Source organism: Pyrus communis, chromosome 5 (assembly GCF_041283825.1).
Source record: "Pyrus communis isolate YQ-2024b chromosome 5, ASM4128382v1, whole genome shotgun sequence".
Lineage (NCBI taxonomy): Eukaryota > Viridiplantae > Streptophyta > Magnoliopsida > Rosales > Rosaceae > Pyrus > Pyrus communis.
Genome location: NC_142569.1, coordinates 8,748,012 through 8,768,537, shown reverse-complemented (window position 1 = coordinate 8,768,537; position 20,526 = coordinate 8,748,012). Strand labels below are relative to the sequence as shown.

At 36.7% G+C, this 20,526-nt stretch overlaps 2 protein-coding genes across 3 annotated transcripts; both read right to left on the bottom strand.

Annotated features, from left to right (window-relative positions):
* Positions 1-1,704: 1,704 nt before the first annotated feature.
* On the bottom strand, positions 1,705-4,786 carry LOC137725418 (sedoheptulose-1,7-bisphosphatase, chloroplastic). Its single transcript, XM_068464087.2, has 8 exons — positions 4,356-4,786; positions 3,962-4,081; positions 3,587-3,772; positions 3,254-3,335; positions 2,905-3,126; positions 2,593-2,693; positions 2,423-2,494; positions 1,705-2,192 (listed from the first exon to the last, which is right to left on the bottom strand). The coding sequence occupies exons 1-8, from the start codon at positions 4,473-4,475 to the stop codon at positions 1,911-1,913; spliced, it is 1,185 nt and encodes a 394-aa protein (XP_068320188.2). The 5' UTR covers positions 4,476-4,786; the 3' UTR covers positions 1,705-1,910.
* A 324-nt stretch (positions 4,787-5,110) lies between these two features.
* On the bottom strand, positions 5,111-13,631 carry LOC137725597 (binding protein). Of its 2 annotated transcripts, none has more exons than XM_068464337.2 (13): positions 13,204-13,631; positions 12,571-12,743; positions 12,268-12,458; positions 11,471-11,679; positions 9,839-9,941; positions 9,388-9,551; positions 8,588-8,726; positions 8,018-8,191; positions 7,791-7,924; positions 6,783-7,100; positions 6,259-6,398; positions 6,081-6,178; positions 5,111-5,771 (listed from the first exon to the last, which is right to left on the bottom strand). In XM_068464337.2, exons 1-13 carry the CDS (start codon positions 13,368-13,370, stop codon positions 5,262-5,264), a joined length of 2,520 nt encoding a protein of 839 aa, XP_068320438.2. In that variant the 5' UTR covers positions 13,371-13,631; the 3' UTR covers positions 5,111-5,261. The 2 variants fall into 2 exon arrangements, with proteins under 2 accessions (XP_068320438.2, XP_068320439.2); XM_068464338.2 differs by having other exon boundaries at positions 12,268-12,455; positions 13,204-13,465.
* Positions 13,632-20,526: the final 6,895 nt, after the last annotated feature.

Below are 20,526 nucleotides of genomic sequence, written 5' to 3'. Positions count from 1 at the left end.
ATCATGTGTTTGATTTTCTCTCCCTGAACATCGTTTGAATAAAAAAAAGATAACGTACATTATTACGGCTCAAATTGAAAGAGTTACCAAAAATAGTTCAATAAATTACATGGCTAGCTTTCAGGTTACTGAAGATAACGCACACAGTTATATTAACCGAATCAACTATAGATTCATACACTATAATTCCTATTCACTTATGAGTTTCATTTAAACAATGATATGGATGCAAACATATCTAATAGGAAACAATAAACACATGATTATAGTAGCTTAATATAATAAAGATTTCGAAGGTTTAGAAGGATTGAAGCATAACAAATCAAATATAATCGTAAGAACTTTACTTGGAGAGATTTTCAGTGTGCCTGGAACACGGGCGGTACGCCATATGTTATTATCAAGGTTCTAAAAGACGCTAGGCGCTAGTCGGACAATGGGCTGGGGCCTAGCGCCTAGGCAGGGGCCTAGGTGGATTAGACGGATTTAAGTAAATCTATTTTGTGTAAATAAGTGCTTGTTTATACTTAAAATATATAAAATTTCATCATAACCTACCAATAGAATGACATATATATTATGAAGTATTGGAACATGATGAAAATATGGAGAACAAGCATATAATGTGTGTTCATTTAAGTATTCAACAAGTCTCTTACAATTTATTGAAGAAAAATAAAATGCAAATGAAAGTTATCTATTTTCTGCCTAAGTGAGTCGCAACCTAGGCGAGTGCTTATGCAGGTCTGAGTGGGCTAGGCAGGTGCCTAGACGGTCTACGTGAGCGTCTCAACAAGTCTAGGCGCCCCTTCTTAATAATTTTCAAACGCCTAAGCATTAATCGGAGCGGTGACCAGCCGCCTAGCACCTAGGCGGCGCTAGGTGGGGATTTTTAGAACAATGATTATTATATAAGTGGAGGAAAGTTTTTTTTTAAATTATCCATCCACTTGTATAAAGACATATGGCGTTTGTATCCTTATTCCAGCCACATTGAAAAATCTCTCATTTACTTGAACGAAAAGACTAAAACTACGAATTTCCAACTATAATTTTCGAGGCAACTCTTGAATTACTTATCTTAGATCCTTCTCTTACAAACTGACCGTTTTGTTAGGAGTTGGAAATAAAAAGACTCAGCTTATGTTAAAGTAGGAGGTGGCACACGACGAGAATGAACTACTAATTAAACATGAAGTATCACTTTAGTGCAGCTTAAGGTTCCTTCTAACCAGGTCCAAGCTCAATTTAAGCAGATGGTGTTTAGTTGCTAGTTTTGATGTTGCAATTTCATCCTAATAATTTTGCAAATTGTGCGAACAGCCCTACAAATATTGCAAATAACTCTTAATGCTTATACTTATATTCAAACTTCTATATTCCTGAAGTTTAATACCTTGAACCTCCGACATGAGCTACCGTCACGTCTCTCTCTTTATTCTTCACTATTTCCAAATTTGTAGTTAGCACGGTTGATGTCATGAATCATGATACATATGTGGTTGGAAAACCAAAATTATGGATTAGGGCATTACATTCTCATTGGGCCTAAAAGTTGGCCCAAGCCCAGTTAAAAAAACCCAACATTTGGTTCAACATATCTGTTCTTCTCCATCAAGCAAATCCTCTTTTGGTATCCTGTTATTTTGCATTGAAGGTGCACTGCTTATGTTTTTCTGTGACTGTAGAATGTAGTACAGACAGTTTTGTTTTTCTTTAGAGTTGTATTTCTTTTAGCATTCACTCAAAGGGTGAAGAAAAATGCATCATCTTACTTCTCAATACAAATTCAACCTGGTGTCTCTAATTTTACAATTACTAGTTGAGATATATATAGCTTCATTTTTTTCCCAACAAAAAAGAACATAAAAAACAAAAGTTGAAATAATGAACAATGTGGAAGTTTGTCACTAAGCAGCAGCTCCAACAGGCACTGCTCCCTTGAGCCTAGAGGATCCATACAGAGTTTCTTCGAAACGGATAATCTCGTTCTTGGATCCATAAGCAACCTGAGTCCGATCATCAAGGTTAACGATTACCTTATCGAGCACAGACTGGTGCCCGTCACTGCTGAACCCTCCAGCATTCTCAACCAACAACCCTAATGGAGCAACCTCAAACAACAGTCTTAGCTTAGCCTTGGTGGTTGGGGATATCACATTAGTGAAGATACCCTTCTCCTTTACAATAATCTGCAGACCAAAATTTTATTAGTTTTTTGGATGCAATATTTGCTTAATTACTACAAATTAATAGGGGATGTGTCACATTGGCTAGAGTGATTGTGCTGTCTATGCACCCGAGTCCAAATCCTCCTCCACAATCTAGATTAGTGTAAAATAGAATATCGCATATTGTAGGAAAAGAAAAAATAAACTAAACTCAAACATGGAAGCTGATGTTAATCGAGATAAGTGAAGACCTGGTTAACATCCGGAACCATTCCTCCAGTATATCTCAATGTGTACTTCTCTTTCACATAGTAGTCAATCAACTGGTAGATGAAAATTCAAGAAACATCCCCATCAGCAAAATATTTTTTACAGTCCTCTAAAACATCAGTAAAATAAAGTTAAGGAAATAGGAAATGACCTTGCTGTAGTCAGGGTTGTCAAACGTAGCTCTCAGGTTTCCAGGAGAGAAGAGCTTTCCTTCACCAATTTCTGTGGTCTCTTTCACATGTTGCCATTTTCCTGACCAATGCATTTATAGAGAACCGATAAAAATTTAAGGCCCGTTTGATAACTATTTCGTATTAGATTTTCATTTTTGTATTATAGGTAGAGGAGAAGTGTGTGGGAAGAACCATGCAGTAAGTTCAAAGTTTAAAATAGAAGTGAGCTGATCAAATTACTGTTTGAGAACAACTTTGTTCGGAATTTAATTCTATGACCGAAAACTAACCTTCGTCGAGAAGAAGGAACTCGTGGGTGCCGGGGAAGCCTTTAATAGCGAGAACATATGTCGTTCGAGGCCCGTAAATTCCCATGGCTGCAGCAACTTGATCTCTTCCTGTTATCCCAGTTAACTTATCTCCTGGCCACACCCCGAAAATTGTCCCCACTGTGAAGTTCGTGTCAACGATGCTGGATCCATCCAATGGATCAAAAGCAACACTGAATCCACCTGTTCACGTTATGTTTAACTTGTAAGCAACCTTCTCAGACTCTCAGTCATCCCTTTTAAAGTCTACAAAGTTCAAATATTGTGTGCTCAATATGAAAATATGTAATTCGAAACAAGAGTAGCAGACCTTCAGCTGGGCCTCCCATGTCTTGGAGCTCAGGAACTTCTTCAGAACAAGCATATTTGCAGACATGTGAGTAAGTTAAGGCCTACATTGTTGAAACACGAAAATTGATTTTCACAATATTCTCAAGTTCGGCTGCCCTGATATCATGTCATCAAGATTTCAGAGGGGTTGGGGTTTTATCAAAAAGCCTCGAAGCAATTAGTATAGGAGCCCTGCAATTTAAGTTTTATTTAATTTTGTTAGGTTTCCGACGCGGGGCTTTACAATGTTTACATTCTTCAATATTTAACATGTGAATTGATTGGGGCATCAATCATATAGATTGAGTGTGACCTCAAAAAGAAGCTTATCAGCAAGCATATCCACAGCAAGCTGCTCATCTCCAAAAGAATTCACACATGCTGTTCCTCCACAAGATGCTGTCCTCACTTTAAATCCAATGGTCCTCAATGCTTCCCCCATTGATATCAACAACGTGATCAATTTCTTATCTGGGGTTGCCTTTGTTAAGAATTCTTCCTACAATCACAAATAAGTAAATTAAAAAATAACTCCTCTTAAAGCTCCAATTAAAATAACTCCTCTTAAAGCTAAAAAAAGAAAGAAAACCTTGTTGCCTAAACTGGTTTTTAAGCTCTCCTCTCTAAAGCCGCTTTTAACTTTTAGGAAATAACAATAACAAATCACAAAGTGCTTTTTTTGTCTTACCAAGCTATCACCAATTGCACATTTGGGAACAATTGAATTGTTCTTTGTCTTCAAAACTTTTAGGGATGACTTTGGCACCAACCGCAATGATTCCCCAAATAGAGAGCTTGTTCTCAACACCTGCCATGCATACACACAAACCCTTCAATTAACTTCACTTACCATTTTCATTTGAGCGGCACGTCAAAAGAATATATCGATTATAAAGTTGTATGCATCTGTTTTTTTAAGAGACGGTATTCTAATGAGAAATTTGAACTTGAGTGAAAAGCGACGGATACAATATCCTGACCAAATGATAGAAGTTACTTGTATGAACATGCCAAAATATGTGCATGCATTTATGTATGTCTATTAAATTAATTAATGGCTGAAAACTCCAAACTATTAATACCTTGGAATTGAAGGATGGAGAGATGGAAGCAGGAGAGAAAAGAGAGCTTGAATGCTGAGATGAAACATTATCCCGCACTGGGAAGGCTCCCCTGGCATAGCATGCAACACTGGTCTCCATATTTGAATATTGAGCTTCAAATCAAGCAAGTCTACCACTACCGGTATGCGTTCTTTGTTCAAAGGTTCTTCCTTTGGGATTGGAAACTTGGAAGAATGAGTTGGGGTTGTAGATATACAACCAGCTAATGAGGTTTAGCCACGTGGCACATGCTCAGTTTTATAAGCTGAGAAAGTGGCATGGGGTGAAGTTAATTAGCATCACTCAAATATCTGTGGCTATGCTATGGTCCCCATGAAGGGATATGGTTGAGAAATGAGATCCCACTTACAAGAAACGTACAACTGCATGGAAGCTCCGCTATTCATTTTGTTTGTGTGCTTCCTAGTTGATGGTATAAGTATATAGGAGTTCTACGACTAAGTCACTTAAGAGCATTTGCTTTTGTACTTGAAATCCTGAGTTTAATTTTCACTTCTCTACTATCGCTTATATCAAAGGGAAAAAAGATAGTTTAGACGTATCCTCATTGCATCATTGGCTCTAGATAGTGAATGATTGGAACATTAATTAAGATCTAAAAGCTAGGATAATAAGTTAGTCTAAATTCACATTAGATATGATATTCCAATAACATTTCAACCTTCTATATCATTTTTCAGCAAGAGTTAATGAAAAATAGTGAGACGGATAAATTATAGAACTTCAAAATTTTAGGAGCTTTCACACCAACTTTGTTAATTAGAAACAGAAGAATATTACACATGAATCCTAAATGGAAAGAGTATATAGTAAATAATAAGCTCATACAGTTGCCCGAATACAAAATTTTCAAGACTGACAATGTCACTTGACAGTTAACGAAGTTTTACTTTTCTTGGTTTTCGGCTTTTTAGCCTTCTTATGCTGCTTATACTCTTCATATAGCTGTATAGACGTAGAAGTACTATCTAGCTTAGCCCTCAAACTCTGATTCTCCTTAATGTCACGAAGAAGCGCAAAATGAGCAGACAGTTTCTTTCTCACATCATCTTCATCAATTGGACTCGTATCTGCAGACGGTTCTATCCCAGCTAATAAAGAAGACCCACTTCCTCTTTTTCTCTTGTTAGTTGATTTTTTTATGTCGTTCGGTGGGTTGAAAGACTCCGGCCTCTCCAAGGAATAGTCCATGAAAGCTTGTTGAGGAGAGATGGTCGAGAGATAAACCTGGTTATGAGCAGTGTTCATGGTTGATATACTTGAAGCCATATTTGAGATTGCTGGATGATGATGCTGGGAGAGAAGATTGAGTTCCCAAAGAACTGAAGCAAGAGCTCCACTTAAGTTGGGGTCTGAAACATCTGGGTGATATTTCTGTGCATCGGGAGGGAGAGAGTTAGATCAATCAATATAATGAGATTGTTAGCGTAATAATTCTAAATATACCAAACCAAAAGCACATATAATAAAAAAATCATTTATAAATAAAAAGAAATCATGATAAGAATCACTTTAATGAAGATTGCTTTTCAAATTAATCATTTTAATGATAGTTTTGGCCTCTAGACCGTGGATTAGAATTTAGATAAAAGCTATGTTGAATAACAGACAAATCTTGGCTCCAATTTATTAAATAGCATGAAACATGCTTAACACACAAACAAGAGTAGCATGATTGCTTACTGCGATGGAACCGGACACTGAGCCACCTCCAGCATCATTTTCTAACAGATTCCGGCACTTGACATTCTTCAGAAGAAGATGTTTTAAAGTAACCAAAGCTGCAAAAGATTCAGATGGCAACATGGATAAGCAATCCATAACAAGGCATTGATAGCTTCGTTGCTTAACAATAACATACCAGCCATGGACTCTGCAGATCCCGAACATAATGAGAATGTAGCCAAACGCTTTACAAATGCAGCAGCCTTCTGCATGTCATGTTGTCTATCATCACACAGCATCATCTTCAGAGCTTCAGCTAATACTTCGCCCTGATCTCTGTTTCCATAAATACAGACAGTAGATAAGATGTTTAGTCATTACAACGATAAAACATAAACCACACAGAAACCCAGAAAAGGGGGTGTGAGAGAGAGAGAGAGAGAGAGTGTGTGTGTGTGTAAATTTGACCTAAAAAGCATGCACTTATACTAGTGTCTAAGATGAAAATCAATAAACTATCACGGGAAACAAGCTTATCACAACACATATTTTCAGTATAAAGATGCAAATTAAGTTCCAGAACACCAGCATATATGGGTGTAGGAATCTGGGGATGTTTATCTACTTCATCTAAAATGAACAAAGATACCAACTAGATGCCACAGCAGGTAGAGAAATGTTTTACCATAGCAAATTCTGGGATTTTAATTTGGTACGTACCTTCCAGGCCTATATTCAAGTATAATATTGTAAAGCTGGACAAAGAAGTCTTGAAGATCAACATTTAAGGCATCGAGATTGCTCCTCATCACTTTAAATGCAACAATGCAGCAACGGAGGCGTTCAGATACAGTCAAACATTTTGAAGTATTCTCAGAATCACTACCAGCAGAAGCTAGCTTTTTCAGATAGTTTATAAGATCCCCCATGAAATCCAAGTCAATTAGGTGCGAGAACTTTCCTAGTCCTTTCAGACACGGAGCAAGTAAAGGGTGGGGCTCAGCTGCACCAGTTGATGAACCAGCATTTGCTTCAGATCTGAGTGGATAAGAAAGGGAAATTGATCAATTCATTTGAAATTCAAAATATAGAGGAAGAAAAAATTCATCAACTACCCAAAAGCAAATTATAAATGCTTGCCACATTCAATCAAGCATATCTATAACAGACTCAAAAACTGAATATACCTCCAATTTCAAACATCACTCTCAAAGCAACCATTACTGCTTGTGAATATCTAGTTCGTCAAAATAAAGCACATGCATTCAGATTTCAGAGTATTCATAAAGAAGCTCATTCGAGATTATGCCATCTACAAATTAACATGGAAGAACATTCATGTTTACCAAAAGGTAAAAAAAATATACGGATCAACAATAACTAAATTACTTTTAACAATAAATAGATTCAAAATAACAGCATTTTGAATGACAAGGTAGAGGAGATGGATCTTATGAAGGACAGAATCGGATACCTAGCTCCTTAATGGGCGGATAAGCACTTAAGGCATATACATTTCAAAATCACCTTCATTGGCTGGGAGTTTTATGTTAAATGCAACTTATTTCTTGTCAAGGAAATGCTGTCGGTTATGCTAAGATACATTTCAAAATCACCTTCATACTGTATGAGCAATCTGCTATTTCTTGCTCTAGTTTGTCTTTTAAGCTAAATTAAACTCGGGATATTCATAATGAACGTTATTAGAATCACAATGTGCTAACCAACCTGGCAGCTGATTGCATTGTATGTTTCAATATACGAAAATATACTTCAAACACAGCAGAAAGTGTCTCTGTCTGCATTCCTCTCCGCTCCATAACATCTGGGGCAAAAGCAACAGCCTTGTAATCAGCAACAACCTATGTACAACATTACAAACGTCAACATGTTGAGGAGCAAAAAAAAACAAGCACAATCAAGAAGTCAATGGATTTTTCGAACAAATAAAACACCTCCTCTCTAGTCTTCGCCAATAATTCTTGCCTGCTCCGTTTCTTTTCATTTTCCTTCTGTTGACGAGCCTCCTCATAATGCTTCTTTTTCTTACTTTTCTTGCTTTGGGGTTTAAATTTCTCATCTCTTGCAGCCCTCCCAAGATCTTCATCAAATGACAAAGACAAGAAAACCTGCACAGGTATTCAAAACAATAAGCATGGAGATTGACAATATGCATGATGTACAGGAGAAAAATAACCTGGGAAAGGCTATCTACAGTTGCAAACGTAAAAAAGTAAAGCGCTTATTAAACAAAACTTAATAAATCTGTCATCTAGCTGTCTGAACATGGAGTCCAAGAGTAGGTGACAGCCATAACTATGGAACTTAGACCCATATCTTGAATCCATATAATCGCCAATTTTTTTAACATCTTTATGGCTAAGTTCAACGCTTATTGTTATGAAACAACAGCATTGATCATATTTCTGTTTAGGTAAGGCAAAACAATCCAGAATTGAGTCAATCAGCCAAAAAATTTGCCTAAAATATAAACATAAATAACAAGTAGAAAAGTAATCGCATGCCTCCAATGAATCAGGGTGCAGTTGGCAATTCTGAGCTTTCACATGATTTGCAATTAAACGAACAGCCTCCACAGTAGCTTCGCCATTATGTTTTCCCTCGTTTGTAAAAAGTGACCTTACAGTTGAACAACATAGTTTCCTGTTAACAAGTAGTTCACGATTAGACAGATGAAAGAGTGAAAAAGAAATTTGGGTATGATTGTTGACATACTTAGCATGTGAGTAAATAAGAGACAAGCATCGACCCATACATGAGCACAACATGTGTAGACTGGAATCAGCGACGAGGTATCTCAACTTCATTATGAAAACTACAACACATCCATATATCTGAATCTTATTTATATGTACATATGTATATTTTTGCATTCAAATGTATCTTTACAGAGAACCATACCATAGTCATTATAATTATGAAATAAGAATTATATCTTTATAATTTATATATATATATTGACAAAAATGATTAATACCTTTACAATGAACTCTTATTAAGTGAATGAAGGTGTTTCAGCACACACGCACTCTACAGCCAGAAATATCAGAAGTCCTTAACCAAGTCTACAAACCTTTATGATTTTTCAGATAAAAGTAAAAATGAAAATCTAAACAAAGAACTCGTTTCCACTCAAATCCTTTTCTTAATCCTAGAGTATAATAAAAGCTTCTGATGCCCAATTTTAGAGCTCATTAGCGGATTCCAACTTTACGACACTCTTTTTCTAAATTCTTGTGTCAACCATCAAGGGCACCTTGTAAGTTTAATTACCCAAAGGTCCAAAGTAAAGATAGAGCATAACCTTACAACGTCATCTGCTGAGCCTATGTTTCTGATAACAACACCTAACAAGCTCTCCCGGAAGTTGAAGTGAGGTGCTGCCTCAAGCAATGTACAGATACAGCGAAATGCTACATGTTGGAAAGAGGGCTGTTTTTCTAATGCTGCCAACTTCTGCAGGTATGCCTGAGAAAGTGCATTAAAGGAGAAAAAATTAACATTATTCATAAGTATAACCAAACAAGTTATTCATAAGGATAATCAAACAAGTAATATTTGCTACCATATACTAACATCACAGAATAATAAACCAGTACACCAAGCATGCAATCAAGTTTCACTAGCTTAAACTAATCAATATTGTATTTTGATCAAGGTGTAGCATATCCACTAGAAAATCAGAACTAAGAAATGGAAACCATAACAATCAAATGCTAATTTGCCATTAAGACTTCATAGAAAATATTGCCAACCTTGTACACAGATAGCAGTGTTGATTCATAAAGCCGCATTTTCTTAACATCCTTTGAAACCTTCATTTCCAGCTCCTTCTCAGTCGGAAGCCTAATCCGGTATCTGCAATACACTAAAAAATTAAATTCCAATCCAAAATGGGAATGCAGATAGAAAAGATATTGATCATGAGTAAGACAAGCACAATCGTTTGTGGGTAACAACTCGAGTTTCATGCTTCAACACAAACACAGAGTGTCCAAAACATTAACAACCAGACATATAGTACAAATATGTATGTTTAATTTCAAATATTAGTACATATTTATCAATGTATTAAAAGTGTGAGGCGTGGGCAAGGCGTCCGAGGGATAGCCCAGCCTAGGCGTGAGGCGAAGCCTCAAGGGACCTAAATTTTTAATATATACACTGAGTGTACACATATATTACATTAAAAAAAAAAATTATTAATCAATAATCACCCTGAGCACACACATATATTATAAATACATACACACACATATATATACATATATTATATTATATATATATATATATATATATATATATATATAATATAGAGGATGAAAAGCACAATGAGCACACATATAACAATGCACATAGACAGCACACACATCCATTATATAAAAAAAAAAAAAAAAAATCAGAAAAAAAAAAAAAAAAAAAAAAAGCAGAGAGAAGATAGTGCAATGAAGAGGTATGAGGGAATTAAAACACTACCCAAAATTTGGGTTTGGGAGTAAAAAAACAAAAAAAATCCCCTGAGGCACACCTAGGCGGCTCCAGCGACGCCTTCAGCCCACTCCCTCAAAATAGAGGCAGCAACCCTCAAGCCCAGCCTCACAGGGTGCCTAGGCACGCCCTAAGGCGAGCCTTTTAAAACATTGATATTTATGTATATTCAATAAAACAATATTCTTCCAGTAAGAAAAATATGAAAAGGAAAGAAAACAATAAAAATCAACATAGTAAACAAAAATATAAACCCTCTATAAGTTTCTCAAGAACAACAACAACAAAGCCTTTTCCCACTAAGTGGGGTCGGCTAAATGAATCCTCGAACACCATTGCGCTTGGTTTTGTGTCATGTCTTCCGTTAGATCCAAGTACTAAGTCTTTTCTTAGAATCTCTTCCTAGGTCTTCCTCTACCCTATCTCGTAGTCCCATCTTCTAACCGGTGTGTCAGTAGGCCTTCGTTGCACATGTCCAAACCACCGTAACCGATTTTCTCTCATCTTTCCTTCAATTTCGGCTACTCCTACTTTACCTCGGATATCGTCATTCCTAATCTTATCCTTTCTCGTGTGCCCACACATCCAACGAAGCATTCTCACCTCCGCTACACCCATTTTATGTACGTGTTGATGCTTCACCGCCCAACATTCCGTGCCATACAGCATTGCTGGCCTTATTGCCATCCTATAAAATTTTCCCTTGAGCTTCAATGGCATACGACGGTCACACAACACGCCAGATGCACTCTTCAACAGTTGCTTTCCTTTGAGAGGCATTTTTCCCCCAAGGACAAGGGAGTGTTAGAAATTGATAGGCACCAAATTTTATGCAAAAGAACATTTCAACAACTCATATCATATAAGATCAAATGTACAAAACTGAACAGTGGTCTTACCCAGGAATAATGTCTTTAAACACAGCCAACAAAGATAGGAGTCCAAGTTTGACTATTGCATGATTATTATCTTTACATATTTGTAAAATCTCCTTCAAAGATTTTATATTGGACTCTGGATCAGAAAGCAGCGCCATTCCCAGCTCTGCAAGTTTATTCTTCTTACTTTCAAATGCTTCTTCAGCTGTAAGATCTTGTTTAACCTCAGCCTGAACGAAGAAGTAAGGTTACTTTGCATGGAACACATAAAAGAAGCTGAAGAGAATAAATTATGTCCTCCATAACACGTTATCAGATAGAGTCTGGACCTTATATTCAAAATAATCAGATATGAGCAATAAACAAATAACTTCACTCACTATTACCAACTCTAGTCCTTCAAGGCTGACAATTTAGAAATTGCAGGATTGCCATGTTATATAAACAGCTTGTAACTTCTTTCTTTCATGCCTTATTATTTATTCATTGAATGAAACTTGAAATTTGAGTACATATTAGATGATCATGTAGAAACCATATAGAAATCGGTAAATGGACAATCCCGGTAGATGTACGTCATTACGTTGTCACACACGTGGTTATCTGGATTAATGTCACAGATTGTTACATAAACTTGCAGAGCATCACCATTTCTTGGGAGTTGGGATGTAAATTCCCCTTTTCTTTTAAAATATAAGTTCTACTCTTTCAGATTATTCATTTAACAATAGATTATCGAGACAGTAGATGACATATGTAAATCCTTAAAAAAACATCAGGAACATAATAGAAGAATTGCTAGTCCAATCAGATGATACCAGCACTGCTTCTTGAGGAGTTTGTTCGACTTCAGGTTCAGCATCCTTTCCTTGTTTTTTTGCCTCTTTCTTACTTTTCTTGAGCTTTGCCCTCCTTTCAGCCTTTGTCAGCTTAACTATCCCTTTATCTGCAGCGCCACTGGTTTCCTCTTCAGTGGGATCATTCTCGGATGCTTTTGTTGTCTTTGCTGCTGCACCATGAATTTAAACAATTCACACTCAGTGTACATCCAAACACCGTCCAAAGACAACTCCCCCACTTCCCATTTCCCAAACTAGAAAAAGAAAATAACAATAACAAACCTGTTCGATAGTAGAGTTGTCCATCTAAGGTTTTAACAGGAAGAGCATCTACACGATCAACTTGAAGCTCAGTATCCTCCTCTTTTTCTTTCTGCAAGGATTTCCTTTTTAAGCGCTTTTCATAAAAAGCTTCCAAAGCATCCTCCTTCACATCGGCAACCCGGGTAACATGCCTTTGTATAAACACCAATGTTGATTAGATATTAAAACAAAAGCAAAATTTGAAATCAAGACCAAAGAATCAACAGAATGTAAACCACAAAACGCCTTCACTTGCAAATACGAAAAGATTGACATATCTCCAACTAAAAAAAACGAAGTCCATTTTTTCAATCATTCACGTTGAAGTTAAAACTCATTTTGGAATTGAAATATGCTACAATTGTAAAGCTCCACTTCAGAAAACCAACAGAAGAAAACGAATTCACCTGGTTATTTCCTAATTCAAATGACCAAATTAACAACGAAAAGAACACATTTTTTCGCTACGAACAAAAATGGATTTAAATTTTGAAAAATATACACCCAGTCAATGAAATTTTATATGATATAACACCCTAAATTTAACAAAATAATTCATCATCATAAGAAAATTAAGATATAAACCCATTAAATAAGATGAAAGGAACGAACTTGGTAATGGATTGGGTGTCCAAGGTGGAGAGGAAGCCAGCGTATTCTTTGTTCTTATCGACGAAGTCCTTGTCCTCGTCGGAGATTTCAATTTCGTCCTCTGAGACCTCCGGTGGGAGGTCAGGAGGTAGAATGATTTTCTGCTTTTGCTTCCTCTTCGCCCCCATTCTGTACGTTAAACCCTAGCTGCCTGCTTCCGGTCAATGATTTCGGGGATTAGGGTTTTGTGTTTGTTAGTAGGGTTTTAGACAGTCTCAGAGATGGCGAAGGTTGAAGATGAAATCTCAACTTTTTAATGGGCCCAATTTAGTACTTATTGGCCCACGAGTCATAGCTTGAGCCCACTAAAAATGGTCCATACCAATTTTAGTCCATTTGAAGAGATGGGCTTTTAGGTTGCAGTGTAAGTGACAAACAGCAAAATCTTAGTTTGTTTAACGGACATCGTTCATGAGATTCGAATTTAAAACCTAATCTGATAAAGTAAAGACGATGTACAACCTTTAACGGCATATACCATATTGTCGGTATATACAACAAGATATTTTGATACTAATTAATTTATAAATTGCACATTGGCTCCAAAGTTGTTTGCAATTTGTATGTAAGTAAGACATGTTGTTCGTCTCTGCAACTTAGTACTGAACCTTTGACTTGCCCATTTCTTGTGGGCGCGCACACAAGAAGGTTTGTGCTGTGGTCCATTGCCTCATTCATTTTTATTTAATGTTGTGTTTTGACCTTTCAACCCCTTCCCCACTACTCCCCCTTTTTTATAGGTTATAACCATAAATTCCAAAGTTTCATTAATGTGGAAGATTTATTTAGTTGAAATAATCCAATAATTATGATGGTGACACAACAAAAGCGTATTATTCAATCCGATAAATGCCTCAAAACGGGACTCTGTATGAATTATCTGTCACTTCATGTTTTTAGCATAATATTTTATAATGTTAAAATGAAAATTAACATTAAACTGTGAAAAGTCAGAGAGTCCAATGAAAATCTCACTTTGAAATAGTCTTTCTTACCTTTTTTCAATTCAACAAAAAAAAAAAAAAAAAAAAAAAAAAAAAGTGAACCTGATACATCAATGGTGCGATAAAAGTTGGTGATGGAGTCTGATGTGTAGCCTCACTCTCCTAATCCTCTAACCCCTAACCCCTAGCGCCCAAGTCACCACCAATTCACTAGTTTTCTAGTTCGTTGTTGATTCGGATTGTAACCTACTTCAAGCAAAAGATAGCGAACTAGGAAAAATTCAACCATTAAATTAAACACTTGTCATGGTTACCAACACATGTTGATCTCAAATCGATAAAACACGACAAATTTATACCGAAAATTCTTTTAAGACACATAATTCGTTTATAACAAGATTACAGAACTTGCCTATATATGAACTACAACATAAAACTCATACGTCACTTCTAAGGTACTTAAAAGAAAAAGAAAAAAAGAAAAAAAAACTATGTGACGGTTTTGGCGGTTTTATATTAATAATTTTTTACTTCTTATGCACACGTGAGCCTTCTTTTAATTTAATATTTTTGTAATGTTCACTAACCAAATTTTAAAGAGAATATTTTTGTCCATCACCCTCAAGTGATGAACACAAATCTCAAAGTTCAAATTCACTCAATGTTAATAAGTAGGGTGATCAATACCACCATTTGGAAAGATTTTTCAGTGTGCCCTGAACATGAGCACATATGACATATGTCGTTATACAAATGGAGGGACACTTAAAAAAAAAAAAACTTTCCTCCACTTGTACAATAGCATATGGCATGTCACCCATGTTTCAGACACAATGAAATATCTCTACACCACTTTTAGTTATATTATTTTTCACTTGTAAGTAAAATTTTTTACATTAGATTCTGAATGAAAAAATTACAAGACTCAAACATGAAGTTGAATATGGATAAACATTCTAACTGACAAATATCAACATATGCTTACATGATTTTGAGAGAATACTCATAAATCACAACCAGCAATATATGGACAGTGATCCTCTCCGGATCCCTTTTCATCTAATCCATAAAGTTCGGGATTCAAGCCATTAAAATTTGATCAAATGATTACAGTTATTATAACTTTTAAGGAGACCACCTGTTTGTAGCCGTTGAATCAAATTTCAATGGCCAGGATCACAAACTTAGTGGATTAGGTGAAACGAGATCCGGAGAGGATCCCTTTCTGAAGTATATAACCACGAATCCATATCAAACAAAAATTGGCATAACACGAATGATCTAGATTGATTTGATTTTTCTTTTGATGCTGCATTTTCGTATGTATATACTGCGTCAGATGTAAACTAGTATAGCTACAAATAATGTACCTAAAAGATGTTCGTAATTTCATAATAATTTAGCTAAAGTCAGTTTATAGATCCAAAGTTGGCCTAACTCTATTCCTCGTCATGCATGCAAATGCGGTGGCGCATTGTGTGGCTCGCTATAGTCTTAATCATTGAGCTGTATCTTTTTGGGATAATGTCGGTCTCCCATGATTAATGAGTTGTTTATTTGATGATTATATCAGAACGTGATTTGTTTTGTTTCTAGCATTGGTCGCTCTTTTTCTTCCTTCGGGGATTTTCCCAGATGGTTTGCCGGGGGTGAGGTTTTTTCAAAGCCACGTTCTTTTTCAGGCTCTCTATGTATTGGTTTCTTTGGTATATTATGAACGAAATCCTTTATTACCTTTGAAAAAGAACGAGAACTAGGATTAGTTGGTTGGGTTTAGGTACAGGGAGAGAGCTCTCTCTCTCTCTCTCTCTCTCTCTCTCTCTCTCTCTCTCTCTCTCTCTATATATATATATATATCACTCAAAATTGGAATGCACAGAGCCCACTTCAATAGTATAAGGACTCACATGAACCCCAAATGAGTCCCACTTATTATAAATAAATAGTCAATTTATGTAATCCAACCAACAAAACGTATTGTATGGGAAGATGTTTCAATTTTAACCTACCCCGACCAAATCTGAATTTTTGCACCAAAATTTGAATCGCCTTCTATGTCTTGTTGGCCACAGTTTAGCTTCTTCCCCTAAGAAAGATGGGCTAGTGTTCCACCCCACAAAAAGAACAATTATCTCAGTTTGAAGTACAAATCTCAAATGGTAGTGTTATTTGCACACCCATTTTTATCCCACACATCGCTTGTTAACTTTTATCCTTTGATAATTTTCAATTCATTCGAGCTGATAACCGGAAATTAGAAAGATGTGCGAGAAGTAAAATGGGGGTTGTAAATAGCACTACCCATCTCAAATGGTGGTATATATCCGTGTGTGTATATATAATATGTATAATGCCAATAAGGGTGATATTATTTTTGGAATTATCATGAAAAATAATATGTAGCAGGAGAAAAATCAATAAATAAAATAAATAAATTGTGATAATTAAGAAGGTAGGTAGGCAAAACTTGAAGGAGTATGATGAAAATAAATTCTCATTGAATGTTCGTTAGGTATATTAATGAATTGGTCTACTAAATGCCCATAATTAGCTCCACGCAGGAAGCCATTAAAACGGTATCACTTTTGACAATTTGTAGTTGAATGATGTTTTCAAACATTTATAGGATACAACCATAATTTTTGACATCACTATCCCTTATTTTAATTACATACACACCATCATTAAATATCTCCATACCTATGGAGAGTAATTTGCGTAGCACTTATATATTATCATGACCGTTACGGTAATGTCTTGTATCGATAGTACAAGATAAGTTAACACATGCCCGTGTAACATTGACACGAGATGCGAGTGCCTTCTATGAGAGATTTTTTCGTATGTTGGGAAACGCTCTGGTGCACCAAGTGTCATAATACAAGTGTTTAGAATTTTTTTTTTCAATTTTCCAACCACTTGTAGTATGATACTTGATGTACCGAGCCGTATTTCTATCACACTGAAAATTTTCTCATTCTCTAAATATGATGACGTAGAAAAGAAAAAAAAGAAGCTAGTATATGCCCTATTCATGTGATTTAATGCAGAGGATGACCAACGTATTGAAACACTTTTAGTCGCAATCTGAGATTAATGAGTTTCCTTAATTAAGCAGGTCCTCACTACATTTTCGTAGGTGATATACAGATTATACATTTTATGTAGCCTATACTTTATGTGTGCTCTTGTATCTTGAGGAATTCACGAATACATACATGATATACACATACGCATGTAGGCAACCAATTGACCGGACATGTTGCCAACCGTCACGGGGTGTGTTGATGAAGAGATTTTTCAGCGTGATCGGTACACGTAATGGTACATCATGTGTCACTATACAAATTGTGGGATATGTGTGTTAAAAAGTTAATAACTTAAAAAATAAAATTTCTCACCACTTGTATAAAAACATGTGGTGTACCACTCATGTTTTGGTTACAATGAAAAATTTCTCATATTGATGGTCGACTGCTTGACTCTTGTATACAAAAACGAATCGTTAGTCTCTCGTAAGGTACATGACTAACCCAATTATGGTACGTCATGAGAGCAACTCCACCATTGCTTATTACCTTGAGGATGGGCAACCTAATACACTCCCTCCTCTTAGAACACTTCAGCCCACTCGAGCAAATGGGCTCAAGGCAAGCTCGATCGAGAAGTCAGGCAATAGTCGCCCCGCCCAGTGCCCTGCCTATGTGACGCAAAGTTGACATCAGCTACAATTTAAATAATTATAAAAATTATAAAAAACTAATTAAAAATATAAAAAATCGTAATTTTTTTCTATAAATACCTAACCATGTTCTTCCACTTTACACTACATTCCAATATTTTCAAATACTTTTAATCAATCTTTTATTATTATCCAAAATTAAAAATAAAGTCATCTTTTATTATTTTAAAATAGAAAATACTAATATTTTAGTACGAATTGTCTGGGTTATTCAGTTTAGGAGTAGAGATGCACTTGGGCAGTTACTGTTCACTGAAAACAATTACTGTTCATTTAAAGAGATTGAGTTTCTTATTGCCCATAGAGACCTTACTACGCTGGAAGTGCTCTGAAACATATATGATATACATACACATATACATACATGTAGATGAGGATTATTTGGATAAATATAAGAAGCTAGAGAGGACACAGTCAGGAAGAGGAGGGTGTGTATTTAATAGGGCATGAATGCTAGCATGAGCAAGTATAGGTCTAACCTGAATTTGTACATCTTGAGTCTCTTTCCCCTTAATTTATTTTGGGAGTAGTTTTCTCTGCCATTATTTCCTTTCTGGATTAAAATCAGTAGTATCAAATTAAGAAGGGGTGCCATAGTAGGTGAGAAACTAATGCTACTTTGCTTTCAAAACAATAAAATTAATAAATAAATATAAATTGCCACGTTCTAAAAGCGGGCACGTAACAATGCCACACTCTATTAGTAATGCAATACAGTAGTGTTAAAATCCAACACTATAGCACTACATTCCTAATAGAATGTAAGGCTATTGGAGGGGAATAAAATAATTTATTTTTAAGCAGTACGGAAGCAGAAATCATTTTGGTAAAACGAAGAGTAAAAGTGACACACCCCGACCGAGATCAGGGCGTGCTGGCCGTCACACGAATGTGACGTAGCCATGTGCACGTGCGGAAACTAATAAAGTAGTAATATAAAAGTACGAATAATTAAAAATTAGCATACAAAGTACTAAAACAAGTGCTAGCGTGAGTGAGACGCTAAGTTCAGAGCAAGTCTACAGCAGTCCAAAGGAAAAGATGCGACAATAGTACACCCGAAGGTGACCCTACGCTGGTGAGTGTCTGTCAGAAATGCCGAAAAAACCCTCTGGGAAACCACCGAAACTGCTAAGCAACTAAAACCTGGAGGGGCGCAAAACAAAAGTGTGAGTGGGTAAAAACAAATCTTTTTTTAACCATTTAGTAAAATACATTCTAACCCCTCGCCGTAAAACCTGTATACTTCCCAGAAAATAAACATATATACGTATGTATAGATATGCCAAGCATGCTCAAGGGTATGCCAATCATGCTAAAGAATATGCCATGTCAAAACCTCATAATGAAATGCAAGTGCTCAGGTATATTTCATAACGATAACATATAATCTGGCAGCCGGAGTCACCTAACGTGACCTGTACGGCTGCATATAGAGCTCAAATCTCAAACTCAAAAACTGAACCTGCCCACGAGTCGGAACCACCTAAAGTGGTCTGTACGACAGACCTGGGTGTAATACATATATATACGCTCTAGTGCTACGATCACGTGAAGGCTGTGCGAATAATCGTGGGTCACCTACGAGTCGGAACCACCTAAAGTGGTCTGTACAACAGGACTGTGCACCTAACTTGGATCCAAGCTGAGCGTGTGGTGCGGGAGGTGAACATCACGTGAAGGACTGTGCCCTACTCTGGGCGGGAGCACTAACACCGGGGGTGCAGGTTATGAGCTCTCTAAGTATCTCAAACCACTACTGAAATATAAACATGAATAACACTTACCTGGCACTTACCTGTGCGTCCACAGCACCCAATATGCATATGTATATGTATACCACTACTAATGTATGCAATGATGCATAAACGATAATAATATGGTGCATGGCATAAAACAATTAACCCTTTTCAAACAATTTCTGGGAAAATAAATGTATATAGGTATATACGGAAAACCAAAAGCCCACTCACTGGTATGTGGAAGGGTCGTAGCCCCCCTGCCTCGAGTGACCACGCTCGTCCTCGGGATACGTATCACCTATATGCGAAACAACTATAAAAACGTCAATTTTAAAGCACATAACCAACTTCTCGTAATAACTTCTCATACATTGCTCAAATTGGACAAATGAATATACCAATGTGCTCTACACAACCTCAGGATCACACCCATATTTTTAGAAAAAAATTTCTCCGCCGCACGCGCCCCCACGAGCCGGCCAAGGCACGGCCACCCGCGCCGGCCACGCGCAGGCACGTGCCTGGCACGCTGACGGCGTCAACTGACGCCGTGAGGAATATTCCGTTAGTTCTAACGGATTCCGTCAACGGCGTCAGGAATATTCCGTCAGATTTGACGGAATATTTCGTCACCTTCTCCGGCGAGCCTCCGGCGACGTCCCCGGCGCCGGAAATTGGAAAAATCTTCTAACTTCGTTTTCTCACTCGTTTCTCAACCATTTTCCACGATTTTTACACCAAATTGAAGCCTAGAACTAGTAGAACGACGATATACTACTTTTAAAGGCTAAAAACCACGCGATCTTACCTGTGCAAACTATCCAAAACCGGCCAACTTCGAACCAGGCGACCCCGA

Bases quoted from the DNA above. Each gene is read 5' to 3' on its own strand.
- LOC137725418 (XM_068464087.2), bottom strand. From the start codon at position 4,475: ATGGAGACCAGTGTTGCATGCTATGCCAGGGGAGCCTTCCCAGTGCGG. The intron at 3,773-3,961 runs GTAAGACAAAAA...TTGTGATTGTAG, and splicing joins GTGCAATTGGTGATAGCTTG to GAAGAATTCTTAACAAAGGC. The intron at 2,495-2,592 runs GTCATTTCCTAT...TTCATCTACCAG, and splicing joins ACAACCCTGACTACAGCAAG to TTGATTGACTACTATGTGAA.
- LOC137725597 (XM_068464337.2), bottom strand. From the start codon at position 13,370: ATGGGGGCGAAGAGGAAGCAAAAGCAGAAAATCATTCTACCTCCTGAC. The intron at 12,459-12,570 runs GTTTGTTATTGT...TTCATGGTGCAG, and splicing joins ACAACTCTACTATCGAACAG to CAGCAAAGACAACAAAAGCA. The intron at 8,727-9,387 runs GTTATGCTCTAT...ACTTGTTAACAG, and splicing joins TCAGCAGATGACGTTGTAAG to GAAACTATGTTGTTCAACTG.